This window comes from Zingiber officinale, chromosome 9A, assembly GCF_018446385.1.
Source record: "Zingiber officinale cultivar Zhangliang chromosome 9A, Zo_v1.1, whole genome shotgun sequence".
NCBI lineage: Eukaryota > Viridiplantae > Streptophyta > Magnoliopsida > Zingiberales > Zingiberaceae > Zingiber > Zingiber officinale.
In genome coordinates, this window is record NC_056002.1 from 56,527,061 (window position 1) to 56,542,315 (window position 15,255).

The 15,255-nt window shown below is 40.4% G+C and overlaps 1 protein-coding gene across 2 annotated transcripts in view; it reads left to right on the top strand.

Annotated features, from left to right (window-relative positions):
- The window catches only part of LOC122018531, a 50,406-nt gene that overhangs the window by 7,895 nt on the left and 27,256 nt on the right, over window positions 1-15,255 (top strand). Inside the window, exon 2 of one of the 2 annotated variants that reach the window (XM_042575867.1) lies at window positions 6,657-7,299. The exons of the other annotated variant lie outside the window; for it this stretch is intronic. Within the exon in view, the coding sequence (XP_042431801.1) occupies window positions 6,657-6,748 (92 nt within the window). The 3' untranslated portion in view covers window positions 6,749-7,299. Of the gene's footprint in view, window positions 1-6,656; window positions 7,300-15,255 lie in introns of those variants that run through there. 2 annotated transcript variants of the gene reach the window in all.

Below are 15,255 nucleotides of genomic sequence, written 5' to 3' on the forward strand. Positions count from 1 at the left end.
TCTGATTTTTGAATTTCTTTTTGTCAGATGAGACTACTACATTCGCCTTTGGAATAAAATCCATAGGCATTCTTGTATCATCATTTTTATGTTGCTTCCGATGTTCTTCTTCGATATTTAAGGCAATCATCAAATCTTCGAGAGAGATTTTACCTCTCCGATGTTTAAGAGTCATGCCAAAATCTTCCCAACTCGGAGGCAATTTTTCGATGATTGACAAGACCTGAAATTTTTCAGGTAATGGCATATCTCCTTCAGCAAGACCATGAATTTGGACTTGGAATTTATGTGTCTGCTCTATCACAGATTTGCCTTCAACCATTTTGAAGTTTAGGAATTTTGCCACAGTGTACTTTTCTAAACCAGAATTTTCAGAGTTGTATTTTTTATCCAAAGATTTCCACAGCTCTTTAGCTGAAGCGGTTGAACAGTACACATCAAATAGTGCGTCTGAGAGGGCAGATAGGATTCTCCCATGACAGAGATAATCCCTTTGCTTAAACCTCTCTAAGGTAGCACTACGGGCAGGTTCCTCTTCATTGGGTGAAGGGGGGTCTGTTTCTATAACGGAGAATAGCCCTAGCGTAGTAAGCCAAAATTTCATTCGTTGTTGCCAACGTCTGAAGTTTTGCCCGAAAAATCTTTCGGGTCGGGCGCTAGCCTCATCGAACCCCGTTACCCTATCGTTCATCATGTTTATTGATGCTACAATCAATTCTCTAAAATTGTAATAACTGTAATAGAACTAATTATGCTAATACAGTAATCTATAATTGCACCAATAAATGACGAGCATGCAATAAACGTTAATAACAGTAAGGGTTAAGAAATTGTGTATCTCCGGTCGAAGCGTCGGACGTGCCAACTGTCTTTAGAGAATTGATTGCCGCCCACGGTGCAGAGGCTCTCCGGCAAAATCCTCCCAAGATCCGACAACCGCTCGTGTCACTCGTAGGTGTACTCCAAAACGAGCGCCGCACTCGACTCAACCTCAGATCGCGAACCAAGCCTCAGAACTCAGAAAGAAAGAAGAAGAAGAAGAAGAAGTAGAAAGCAAGGGAGAAGGAATGCTATGCTTTCTGGAGTGAATTGAGAAGGAAGTGAGGAAGTGTATTTATACACTTGAAGCAGTGCAGAGGAGGGACGCACACTTTGCTGGACCAAAACCGAAGTCCGAATCAGAACCGGAAACCAAACTGGTTTGGTTCAGACTGAACCAAACCAGCAAAAACAGACCGGGCCGCCTAATAGACTGCGTTTGTTGTTGGATAAAATCATTTCCCCCTCATAGAGTAGCTTTGTAGTAGGAAGATTGATAACAAATAATGTTCTTTTGGCACAAGAATTTTACCACAAGTTGAATTCTCATACTAGAGGTGGGAACCTTATCTTGAAATTAGACATGGTCAAGGCATATGATAGAGTTCAATGGGGTTTTTTTGTTTAAAGTTATGCCTGCTTTTGGATTTTCTGATGGGTTTATTGAAATTATCAGACTATGTATTGTTGATTATTGGTTTTCGGTTCATATTAATGGACAGCTATCAGGTTTCTTCCATTCTAAAAGAGGTCTCAAGGTGATCCTATATCTCCTTTATTGTTTATTATTGCAGCCAAATTTCTATCGCGAGGTTTGGATGGTCTATTTCTAAAATATCCTCAAATGTTCTTTGAATCCGGTTGTACCATGAAGATGTCTCATTTAGCTTATGCAGATAATGTCATGATTTTGATGAATGGATACATCAATTGAGTTAAAAGAATTAGGAAATTCCTGGATTTCTATATGAATTCTTCTAGACAGTCTATCAATGCTGCAAAAAGTTCTTTCTACCCATCTAAATCAATCTCTGTAAATAGAAGGCGACAAATTGAGAGTATCACGGGTTTCAGGGAAGGGGCTATGCTTATAATTTATTTGGGGGTTCCGATTTTTTCTAGTCATCGGAAGGCAATATATTTTCAGCCTCTCTTAGAAAAAATGAGGCCTAAATTACTTGGGTGGAATGTTTCAAGGTTTTCCCATGGTGGTCGGCTTTTGCTTATTCAAAATGTTTTGACTTTATTGTCATTCTATTTATTACAGGTGCTACTCCTGCCCTTATCTATTTTACATCAATTAGAAATGGTTTTCGCTAATTTCTTTTGGGGTGCATCGAGTTCAAATAAGAAACCACATTGGGTTTCTTGGGCTGAAATTTGTAGACCAAAGATGGAGGGTGGTCTAGGGATAAGGAAGCTTTCAGATGTGGCTAGGGCTATTACCATGAAGCTTTGGTTTCAGTTTAGGGAGCAAAAAACCCCTTGGGCAATTTTTATGGCTAAAAGGTATTGTGGAGCGATGTCGCCATGCGTAATTACGTTAAAAAACAATGTGTCACCTTGTCGGCGCTAGCTTTGTAAGATGCGAGTGTGGTAGAGGTTCACATTGGTTGGATCCTTGGAAATGGTAAAATCATATTTTGGTATAATAATTGGTTGGATAGTGGTCCTATCTTTCATTCTTGTCCGATTGTTGGAAATCCAGACTGCACTGTTGGCGAATTCATGGCCAAGTGGGGATGGAACATGGATAAACTTCAAAGTGTTGTGCTGTATAGATTGATTGAAGAGATTCTGGATTTCTTTTCCTGTCGTTGAGGGATTTTCAGATGAACCAGCGAATGAGGAGGTGTCGGGATAGCATAGTGGTTGGGATCGTATTGTTTGGAAGCCGTCGGTGGATGGTAAGTTCTCTCTAAAATCTACATGGCAGTGTGGCAGGACTGGGCAGCAGTCGGCTGGGTTGGTGGGGCAACAGCCGACTGGACTTGGGCAGCAATAGCCGGCTGTATTTTGGTGTGCTGACTGGAGTAAACTAATTTTCCCGAATATTGCTGTTTTTGTATGGTGGTTTTTGCGAAAGCGGCTTCCTGTGGATATTGTTCTGCAGCAGAGGGGAATTTGTTTAGCTTCTAAATGCCATTGTTGTGAATCGATAGAATCTTGGGAGCATTTATTTTTTCATGGTGTCATTGCTATGGAGGTGTGGGGCTATTTTGCCCAATTGTTTGGGGTTTATCGTTTCTTGGTTTTTGACAATTGGAGAGTGGGTTTGTGTTGGTCTCGTGGTGGGCATGTTCGGGAGGCGTTACCATTCTTGGTTATACGGTTTCTATGGTGTGCCAGGAATGATGCCAAGCATTGAAATCTAAAGTCGGTTGCAAAGAAGATTATCTGGAGGATCACTCAGTATCTTTTCTCTGGAATAGCGGCGGGGATGATTAAACCAAAGCATTGGAAGGGATATATTTTGGTGGCTCATGTTGTAGGGGTTCTTGTGCGGCCTAAAGTAGTAACAACTGTTTCAGTGGTGCGTTGGAAGAAATCGATTTTTGGTGGTTTTAATGTCACGTCCCGGAGGAGTCCCTGTCTGAGAAAATTTTGGCAGCATCTCTCCTGTACGGCGGACAATCTGAAACTTTTCTACATCCTCATATACCTCAGTCACATGCGGCTGGAATAATAACATGTAAATAAACCATCACCACGTAGTTTATATAAATATAAGCAAACCAAAGCAGTAATACCATGACTCAAAATCAATCCTACTCAACTACACTCGTAAAGCTCAAATCCGATGAACTCACCTCTTCTGCCGTCCAGGCAGGCATGTAGTAGAATAAATCCAAATCATAGCAAAAATCCATCAAATGATAAGAATCCATACAATATCCATAAGTAAAATAATACAAGACTAAAAACAAAGTCTGATAGAGAAATTAAGATAAAATAACAACTCAAGATCAGCAGAGGACTAGCACTACGTGCAGATGGGGACTAGCGACTGGAACTGCTCCGGACAGCATCAACCTGAAAAATATCAACAATGGAGGCGGGGTGAGTCCAACACTCAGCAGGTACAACTGATATGCAAAGTAAGGAAATAACACCTAGCACTAATCATGCGTACAGTCTCCTGATGTAATAAAGGTGAATACAAACTAAAGTAAACAGGAGAATACTGTACTAACCAGGACCTGCGTATAAAGACAAGCAATCCGAGAGGTATAGAAATCCTGTATGCATGTCAAACATAGGTATCCAAACAATGTACAGCATATAAATGCAACAAACATAAACGCAAACAATAAATGCATCATGCATATGGTGCCAATGTCATGGTCACCCCTGACGCCAGTCATCCAACTCACAACAAAAGTGGGACCGAGTGGGTAGGGCTGTGACAACCGTGCACTCCGCATCACTACTCCTGATGAGTGACCGAGAGAACGGGATGCTGTCGGAGTACATACATACTCCTACCCCAAATCGTAAATGGGGGAGCTCAGTGCTCTCATCTCCCGGTACACTATGACGGGGAGGGATCTCTAACGTGCTACACGCTGCGTCACACTACCCATGAGCGGATCAACGGAGCATCGGAAGAGCAAATTGACGTGCTACCACGCTGCGTCACGCTACTCATAAGCGTTACAATGGAGCACCGAACAGTGATGAAACTGGCAATGTGCTCAACAATAATGGAGCAATCTATCACACAGCATGCAATCATGCGAATGGTGCATGCCACTAAGCATGGTAATATACCGAACTAATCTACATACACACATGATGTGCACCATAGTAAATAAATCACAGTAAAGTACACTGATCAGATAAGGTATCAAACTTAGGTCCTGAACATGGTGAAGCATGGTTATATCACTACCCCTATGAGATGTGTAACCAGGTACGTAACAACACGAGATGCAAAACAAACAATCAATAAAGCAGGTAACAGGTATCGGATAGTGATTAACCGAAACAAATAAGAGAACATAATTATTGCTACTTGTAAATTTCACTACTATGCATATCAAAGACATAAAGTCAAAAGTACCCACCTCCGACAAAAGAAAGATCCAATTCCGACTCCGAGATACTCGTCTCGCGTCAAAGTCCTGTAATACCAAACATACATTTTTATTTAGCTACAAATTAAACGAATAGCCAAATAAAAATCTTTAAGAACAATTTTAGGGAAAACCCCTAAACCATAAATCTCAATCTACCTAAAACAAATCCAACAGTTAATTAACGAACCCTAATTATTCCAAATCTCCGTTTTAAGTGATACTACAGCAGGGATAAATTCTTCCATATTGGCATACTACAATTATCCAACAAACATGAACCAACAATTATATACCAATCATACTAACTCATGTAAATCCAAATCCCTACACCTTACCTCAACACTAAGCTTCTCCGGTTGATCACGGCCAGATCGGGCAGCCGCCAAAATTGAGTAGCTGCCGGAAATCGAATGACTGCTCAATCTCAACTGCTCGAAGGAAATCCTGCCAAAACCAAAATGAGTTGCTGGAACCCAAATCATGCAGAGGTGTGTCTATGATCAGAAAGACTAGCAAAGAGTAGAGATGTGCCGGTGAACTCGAACCCTAGCTAAATCTCCACTGCTCGGAAGGAAGGAGGCACCGGAGAGGGGTTGTGCGTCAGCGTCGGCACAATGCTCGGGCACAAGAGAGGCCGGTGATCCGTTGGCGTCGCTGGGCTAGCCCCGTGCGGAAAGAAGGCTCGGCTAAGGCACGGTGTGCCCGGCGGTGGTGTCGGGCTGGCTAGGGCACGGAGGAAACTCGGCCAAGGAGTCTCGGTAGCAGCACAGAGGAAGTCGGAGAGGGCGTCGACACCTAGGGCTCGGCTATGGCCGTCTGATTGGGGTGGCGGCAAAGGAGAGGAGGAAGGCGTGCGCGCTGGCGTCGGGTGTGCGGCTCAGGAGAAAAACAAAAATGAAGAAGATGAAAAGGAGGGCTCGGCGGAGGGGTTGTATGCTCGAGGAGTAACTGCCGCCGGCGGTTAGGGCAAGGAGGAGAAGGGAAGGGCGGCGTCGGGATGGCTCGGGTGAGCGAGGGAGAGAAGAAACGGCGAGGAAGAGAGAAAATAAAGAAAAAAAAAAGAAAAAAAAAAGAAAAAAAAAAAGAAAAGAAAATAAAACTTTTCCTCATTAAAACAAGGTAGTTTAAACAGACCTTCTCGGAGTCCTGTTTTTTTATCTCCGCTAATTCGTCCCTACGAGTTCCGAAAAATTCCTGAAAAATTTCTAAAAATTTCAGAAAATTTCCTTATTATTATTCTCTTATTTTCCGATATTTTACATTTAAACTAAACATGGATGGTTGTTCGAAGGGGAATCCAGACCTTTCTTCTTTTGGTGTTATTGTTTGAGATCATGGTGGACAAGTTGTGTTGGCAAAGTGTGGATTAATTGGTGTGGGGTCGAATGTTAGGGCTGAATTGATGGCAATTCTGAAAGGCTTGGAGTTATGTGTTGAGAATCATTTGTTCCCTATTTGGTTAAAATCTGATTCTTTAGTGGCTTTAAAAATCCTGCAGTTTTCAATTATTTCCTGGGAGCTTCGCAATCTGATACTCAAGATTAAAGGCATTATTAGTAATTATCATGTTTCTTTTTCACATATTTATAGAGAAGCTAATGCAGCGGCAGATTACCTGACAAATCAAGCTTTCAATTTTTCTATGGATAGAGTTCTACTTAATACTAATGTGGATAGATTTTTATTCAGAATTTGCAAAGTTTATTGTATTGGTTTACCTTATAAGTCACATCAACCTGATTTTGTGCATGAAAACAGCTGTACATATTATTTGGGTATATTCATTTCTTGTGCTTTGGAGATACTTGCTGCCTATGGGAGTCGTGGGTGTATATGGAGTCGGTTGGTAAAGGGTTTATATTGTGGAGTACTGATTAGAATTCATTTGTGCTTCATGGGTTCCCTTGGTGTTGAAAAAGGTGTGCTGGTTCGGATGTGGGTTTATGCATGGTTGGTTTAGGCATTTTTTTGTGCTGGTTTATGGACGTTGGGTTGGAGGTATGAAACGTCTGAACTTATTATGGTGGACATGAAGCATCGCTATTTTCTGTGATTAGTATGCGTATATGGATTTTCTTCCAGATCTGTGAGGATTAATGCTTGTGCTAAATTCTGCTAGTTGGAAAGATTATGACATTTTGTTATTGGTGCTGATTATGCTGGGTTTCAGCTGCTAAGATATTGGAATATGCTGGGATTTAGGATTTCACCAGATTCTGTGCCAGGAAGTGGTGGGTTTCAATGGCAAGCGGCTGGATATGATTCTTTTAAAAATTTTCGGTGGAATATGTAGTTGTTTTGGAATGTTTAAGTGCCAAATGCTTGATGATGGAGTGTGGCACGCTGGTTTCCAGGTGGGAAGGGTTTGAAGGCAGATTTTGAAATGGTTGATTTCTCTAATTATAAGATGTGTGCAGATTTTAGTTTGTATATAAGATTTATATGGGAACTTATTTGGGTTTACATTGATTTACTTCTGAAGGCGTTGGAATTTCGTTCTGTTTCAATTTCTCTATATAAAAGTTATACAGATATAGAACTTTTTTTAGCAACCCATATGTTCGATCAGACAAGTGTTTGAACAATTAAGCAAGTTCTTGATGGATCAAAATACACCTTAATCGAAGTACAAGATCGTTGGTCTCTTGTGTTGATATTCAAAATCGATACAAAGAAAACTAAACTAATTACACAGCGGAATTAAAGAACTAGTTGTACCTTTCCTTTGTAGCTAAAAATTTCTTGATCTTCTGTTGTATTCCTCTCCTCTTCTTGGACATCGTGTGGACGACTTTACCAAGATAACAAACACTCTAGGAGAATAAGGTGTGGTGCCGGCCCTAGGAGGAAGAAGGTGTGGCGCCAACCCTAGGAGGAAGAAGTGTGGCGCCGGCCCTAAGAGAAGGAAGTGTGGCGCCGACCCTAGGAGGAGGTGGCGGCGAAAACCACAACAACTGCTTCGTGAATGGGTGGATGCGAGGCTTTATATAGAGGCTACAACAGGGACCTAGAGGAGGAATTGGTTTAGACCTCCTGACGGGCTTGGGCTTTCTGTGTTCGGTCCGAACATCCAACTCAAGTCCATCAATAATAACTCATATCACTAAAGGGTTATTATTAAACTACCGCACCAATCTCATATTATAATATGAGTTTTTTCTTATCATGAGTGTGTTAATCTCCCTATGTTTAAAATATCATATGCCCGTTAATTAAATGAGTTACTGACAACTCAATTAATTAATATCTGATTTCAAGAGTAGTACCACTCAACTTTATTATCATGCCGAACTAAGTCTACCTGCAGGGTTTACATGATAATCCTTATGAACTCCTCAAGGGGGCATCATCAACCTAAATAATTAGGACACAAATTCCTTCTATAATCAATAACACACCATATAAACAATATTATTTCCTAACTCATCGGGTCTATTGATTTAATGAATAAATCTCACCCATTGATAAGTTAAAGAAATAAATACTAAGTATACGTGTTTGTTATTATATGAGAATTAAGAGGACGCACATCCATAATAATAGAGGTTCTGTTCTTTTATGTAGTCAGTATAAATCAAACAACCTCAAACGGTCCTGCTCAATACACACATAGTGTACTAGTATAATTTTATAGTTAAGACAGACTAATACTAAATACACTACAACTGTTCTAATGGTTTGTCTCAATCCATCTTGGTTATGAGCTACTATTTATAATTTATAAGGAACCGATAAAATGATTTTCTGTGTGGAACCACACACCATGTTATTTACAATATAAATTAAATAGACAACTGCATTGACATATATACAAATATAAAATGCAGACATTTGACCAAAGTAATTCTTATTTCAAAATAGATGTTCATACAAAAGCTAGGCTTATAGTATACATCCCAACAATCTCCCACTTATACTAAAAGATTATGCTGTCATAAATGTTGTCATACATCTGATTTTTATCCCCTCAACATACCCATCAAAAGCTCTCGCTGGAAGGGCCTTAGTGAAAGGATCTGCCAGATTATCTGCTGATGTAATCTTAGCGACAACAACCTCTCCTCGTTTATAATGTCTCGTAACAAGTGGTACTTGCGCTCAATGTCTTTATTTGCCTTATGGGCTCGTGGTTTCTTTGAATTTGCTACTGCACCACTGTTGTCATAATAAATTATGATAACTTTGGGCAAATCAGGAATCACATCTAAGTCCATCAAGAAGTTTTTTGAGTCATACAGCTTCTATAGCTGCCTTAGAGGCTACCACATACTCAGCTTCCATGGTGAAGTCTGAAACATATTTCTGCTTAACACTTCTCCATGCTATGGCTCCACCTCCCAAAGGAAACACATATCCCGAGGTTGATTTACTATTGTCCTTATCTGATTGGAAGTCTGAATCTGTGTAGCCCACAGGGAGCAAATCATCTGCCTGGTAAACTAACATATAATCTCTAGTCCTTTTCAGGTACTTTAATATATGCTTCACGGCAGTTCAATGTCCCTGTTCTGGATTACTTTGATATCTACTAACCATGCCCACGGTAAAACAGATATCCAGTCTCGTACATAGGATCACATACATTAGGCTTCCTACAGCCAAAACATAAGGAACTGTCTTCATCTCCTTTATCTCCTTTGATGTATTAGGACACATCCTTTTAGATAAAGGTACTCCATATCGAAAAGGTAGAAAACCTTTCTTGGAGTTTTGCATGCTAAAACGAGCTAGGATAGTATTGTGTATGAAGCTTGGGATAAGCACAACATCCTTTTCTTGCGATCCCTTATTACTTTGATCCCAAGAATATGTCCACATTCTCCTAAGTATTTCATATCAAACTGCTTGGGCATTCATACCCTTATGTCTGACAACACTTTGACATTGTTGCCAATGAGCAAAATGTCATCTACGTAAAGTACAAGAAATATCATTACGTTTCCGTCACTTTTCTTATATACACAAGACTCATCCGGACACCGAATGAATCCATGAGATTAGATCACTTGATCAAACTGGATGTTCTAAGATCTCGAAGCTTGCTTCAGTCTATAAATGGACCGATTGAGTTTACATACAAAATGCTTTTTGCCCATCACAATGAATCCCTCTGGTTGCTTCATATAGATGTTTTCTTCAAGACTTCCGTTAAGAAAAGCTGTCTTGATATCCATTTGCCAAACCTCATAATCCATATGAGCGGTAATAGATAAAAGAATTCGGATAGACTTAAGCATGGTTACCGGCGAAAAAGTTTCCTCATAATTAATTCCCTCTTTCTGAGTTTACCCCTTCGCAACAAGCCTCGCTTTAAAAGTTTTCACCTTCCCATCTGTTCCTCTTTTCCTTTTGTAGACCCATTTACATCCAATGACTTTTACAGCATTTGATGATTCTACAAGCTCCCAGACCTGATTAAAATGCATAGATTCTCTTTCAGAGTTCATTGCACTTTGTCAAGATGCTGCATCTTTATCTTGGAGTGCTTCATCATATGTCCAGGAATTAGTTTCATGTTCGCCAAGGATCAAGTTTGAAGACTTTCTCAAAAATATAAATCTTTCAAATTGTTTAACAACCCTCACACTACGATGAGGCACTACCTCATATTCGAATGTGTTTCAAACTAGGCTTACGTCCATTCCATAATTTTGTGGGAGCAGAGGGTACTGACTTAGAAGGTACCAGGTTCAGAATGTACGTCGTCGTTTTCATAGCATATTCCCAAAATGAATTTGATAATTCTGAATAACTCAACATTGATATAATCATTTCTATAAAAATCTTATTCATTCGTTCCGCCACACCATTTTGTTGGGGTGTACTAGTTGCAGAAAATTGGGATTGAATCCCGGCCTTTGATAAGTAATTCTTAAACTCTCCTAAGAGGTACTCTCCACCACGATCAGACCGTAGTGTCTTGATACTTTTACCATGACGTTTCTCCACATTAACCTTGTACTCTTTGAACTTATCAAAGTACTCAGACTTGCGACGCATCAAGTAATGTAGCCATATCTCGAATAGTCGTCTATAAAAGAGATAAAATATTCGAAACCACCTATTTCCTGGATAGTCATAGGCCCACACTGTTGGTTGCTACTTGGAAAACCTAATGGTTCCTCTGTACAAAAATTTTGTACAAGATCTGAACCTTTCCTAGCTACCATGTGTTCTTTTAAATTAAACTTGGATCGCCTACAGAACTTAACACGTTTGATCCCAAGTTTAACTTATATATTCTTTTAGGTTTAGATTTGGATCTCCTGTGGAACTTAACACGTTCAATCCAAATCACCTAGGTCACAAAGTTGATTAAATATTAATTTCCAAATTTAGCTTCCAGGACTGCATGGCGAGACACATGACCTTCTTGGATATGGGAGCAACCACCACCGCCTAGACAAAGCCTTTTAAGGAAAGTTAATATTTAATTTCCTTAAATGACTCTAGGTTAACCAAAAAGAATAATCGAAGCACAAGTTCGAAAAGAAAACAAAAGAACACAACATTGAAAACTAATTCGAAATCTAGAATCACATGCCTCTTGTATTTGGTATTTTTACAAAGAAATAAAACTAGTATGATGTGGAAAATAATTACTAGTTATACCTTTCTTTGTGAACTTTCAATGACCTCTTGATCTTCTACCGTATTCCTCTTCTAACCTCGGACATTGTGTAGGCAATGATCTTCCGAGATGAGAACCACCAAGGCACCTTCTTCTTCCTTCCTTCAAGTTTCGGCCAAGCAAAAACTTCCAAAGGATGAAGAACTTTTTCCACCAACCAAGCTCCAAGGAATGCAAGAAACAAGCCTCCTTTTTCTCCTTTTCTCCAAGATAGATCCGACCACTTCTATGTCTCCAAGAGGTGATGAAGTCTCGGCCACAAGAAGGAGAAGAGAGAAGGGAAAGGGAAACTATAGGTGTAACGACCCGCCTCCTACTGACTAGGCTGTGAGGCCGAGCGTAACATTATGCTGTGCTAAGCTATATCCATGACTATTACTAGTCTAGATGCGGAAAGCTGTACCAATTTAAAGCTTTACTAAGCCAACACACGTTCTTGGTCCTACATGTGCTAAGGGATGCAATCTAAGGTATACATAGCATATCCTACATCCCCTATGGTCAAGGAGCTGAATTACAAGGTCACTTGGTCAAAACCCAGCTTCCCAATCGATCCAGGTTGAACTCAATCGATTGCAAGCTGTTGGATCGATCCATGGATCGATTCAGACTGCTACTGTGCTCGGGGTAATATTCTGGATCGATCGGTTGATCGATCCAGACTGGCTAATCGATCCAGTGATCGATTCCAGAGCTCTCTGTTCGCAGGAGCGATTTCCCCGATCGATCGGCTGATCGATCCAGAAGCTTACTGTTTGCGACAGAATATGACTGGATCGATCGGCTGATCGATCCAGAAGCTTACTGTTCGCGGAACCAGGCTCCCAATCGATCCGCTGATCGATTGAGGGCCCCCAATCGATCCGCTGATCGATTGGGCTTTCTGATTTCGCAGCAAAGCTCTGATTTCAGCACTGTTTCGTGCCAAGATCACATACATGAGTTCTAGAATAGCTGGAAACATACTAATAGCAAACAACTAGCATCCTAAACATGGTCACTAACAATCTAAGCAGATTTTCTATAATTCCATGCATTTAGATAACTAAATAAGCAAAGAGTAACATAATAAGAAACACTAAGTTCTTAAATGTTCTAGTTCTTCCAAGGTCTTTATTTCAGGTTCCATCCACACACATCTTTATCGCATTAACCTCCAGCCTCCGCTAGTCCATCTTCCCTTTACCTCTATCTGCAGTATAAGGAAAATAGTATCTGTAAGATTGAGAGCTTAGTAAGAAACCATCTACCTCACTAAAACATGCATACGATGCAATTTATGTTTTTAAAACATGCTATTTGAAACATATGAATACTGAACATGTAAAAGCATAGCATGGCATACAAACAAACTAGTCATGGCAATAAGTGCTAACATAAGCTATCATATTGTATCAATAGAAAACTGAACTGATACAAAAATTGAACTGAGTTAATTCTAAGCTAATGCTAAAGCTGTACTGAATCTACATAACTATTTGTGAAGTTTTGAAAACTATTTTCATAAATATAATAGATTAAAATAATAATCATGCTGCTGATGGGCCCGGCAATTGTACATGCTATGCGCGCATCCCTAACTAGACCCGGGTTTGCAAGTCCCGAATTTAGTAGGGTTACTAGGTTAGCTGAACCTAGGGACGACTGTGGGAGTCCAACCCAATGGATATCTAATCCAGTACAGTGCCACTGCTAAAATAAAATACTGATTATAGCTGAGTTCTTCTTATATTGCTATTTCTAGGTTATCTAAACCTAGAGCTAGGTTATCTGAACCTAGAGGCGACTATGGGAGCCCACCCATTGGACCATAGTCTCATATAAACTATAGTAAAACTGTACATACTGAATAAATGCTTCTATTGCATTTAACTAAGCTATTAAACAGCCTAAGTTGCATTTCTTCCTGTGCTGAACATATTATCGAACACCTAGTGTGCGCTATTGCACAACCTATGTGTCAAAAATTCGTATGCTACTAAACAAAGCAGGAAAATCACCCGAGAGCTACTTATACTGCAGGTGAGGGGTTTCTTACCTTCTGCTCTAATTTTCTTACGATTCTAATCGCTAGATTTCTGGAGGAGACGATCCTTTCAACGATCTTCTCGCGTCTACGTGTTCTTCTCGCGGAGAGGAGCACCCTCGTATCATTGATGTCGCCGGGAGGTACTCCTACGCTCCTCAAGATGGAACCCTAGGTCTTCTTGAGGTTGGCGCCGAGAGATGAGGGAGAAAGAGAGAGGGTCAGCGGGTGAGGTTTGAGGGAAAAGTTTTCTCGTTTAAGAAAATAACAATTCCTCACTTAATTTCCCTATTTATATTAAGTGGGAAATTCAGCCCAACTCAAATATAAATATAATTGTTTCACTTTCTTTTCAGCACGGCCCTGCTGGGTTCACTTGGTTACTAGAGCTATCTATAAGTCCTAGGACCCAATAGGTCTCGGGTTCAAAACCCGCATAGTCTATTATACGACTCCATTTATTTTTGCTACTTCCGCTATTCTAAAAATTCCATAAAAATATTCTAAAATTCCAAAAAAATCATAGAATATTTCTAAAATAATTTTGAGAATTTTCGGGCGTTACGATCCCCATATCTTATAAAAAGTTCGCCCTCGAACTTAGAATAACTCTGGGTACTTCTGTCTCATACTAGCTTCTGTCTCCCATGTTGCCTCTTCTGTTGTGTGATTTTGCCAAATGACTTTTACTAATGGTACCTCCTTGTTCCGCAATTTCTTAACTGCTCGGTCTATTATCTGAATAGGCCGACTATCATAGCTGAGGTCTTCGCGGACTGGTACCGACTGAGGCTCAATTACTTGGGTGGCATCTGGGATATGCTTCTTCAGCATAGAGACATGAAATACATTATGGATGGCTGACATCTCCTGTGGTAACTCTAGCTCATACGCTACCTTGCCAACTCTTCTAGTGATAAGATATGGTCCCACATATCTGGGACTTAGTTTGCCCTTCTTCCCTAAACGCATTACTCCCTTCATGGGAGCCACTCTGAGGAATACTGTATCCCCAACTGAAAATTCTAGGGGTCTGCACCGTGTATCAGCATAACTTTTCTAGCGGCTCTGAGCTGTCTCTATCCTCTGGCGGATCTGCTGTATAGCTGCTGTGGTATCTGCTACTAGATCTGTCTGAAGTTCTAGTTCTTTCTATTCACCACTCTCATACCAGCAGATTGGAGATCTACACCTCCGCCCATAGAGAGCCTCGTAAGGTGTCATGCCGATAGTGGCCTGATAGCTATTGTTGTATGTAAATTCTGCTAAACTCAGATATTTGCACCAACTACCCTTGAAGTCTAGGGCACATGCTCGGAGCATATCTTCGAGTACCTGATTTACTCGCTCCATCTGACCATCTGTCTGAGGATGGAAAGCTGTGCTGAATTTTAACTTCGTGCCCAATGCTGACTGTACACACTCCCAGAAGTGTGACGTGAACCTACTGTCTCTGTCTGAAATAATGGTTCGTGGGACTCCATGTAGTCTAACGATCTTCTTGAGATACAACTGTGCTAGCTGGTCCATGGGGTAGAATATCCTGATAGCTAAGAAGTGGGTTGATTTAGTCAATCTGTCGACTATTACCCAGATGGTATCAAAGTCATTCGTGGTTCTGGGTAGTCCCACGATGAAATCCATGGAAATATCTTTCCACTTCCATTCTGGAATTTGAATAGGCTGCAAAACTCCTCCTG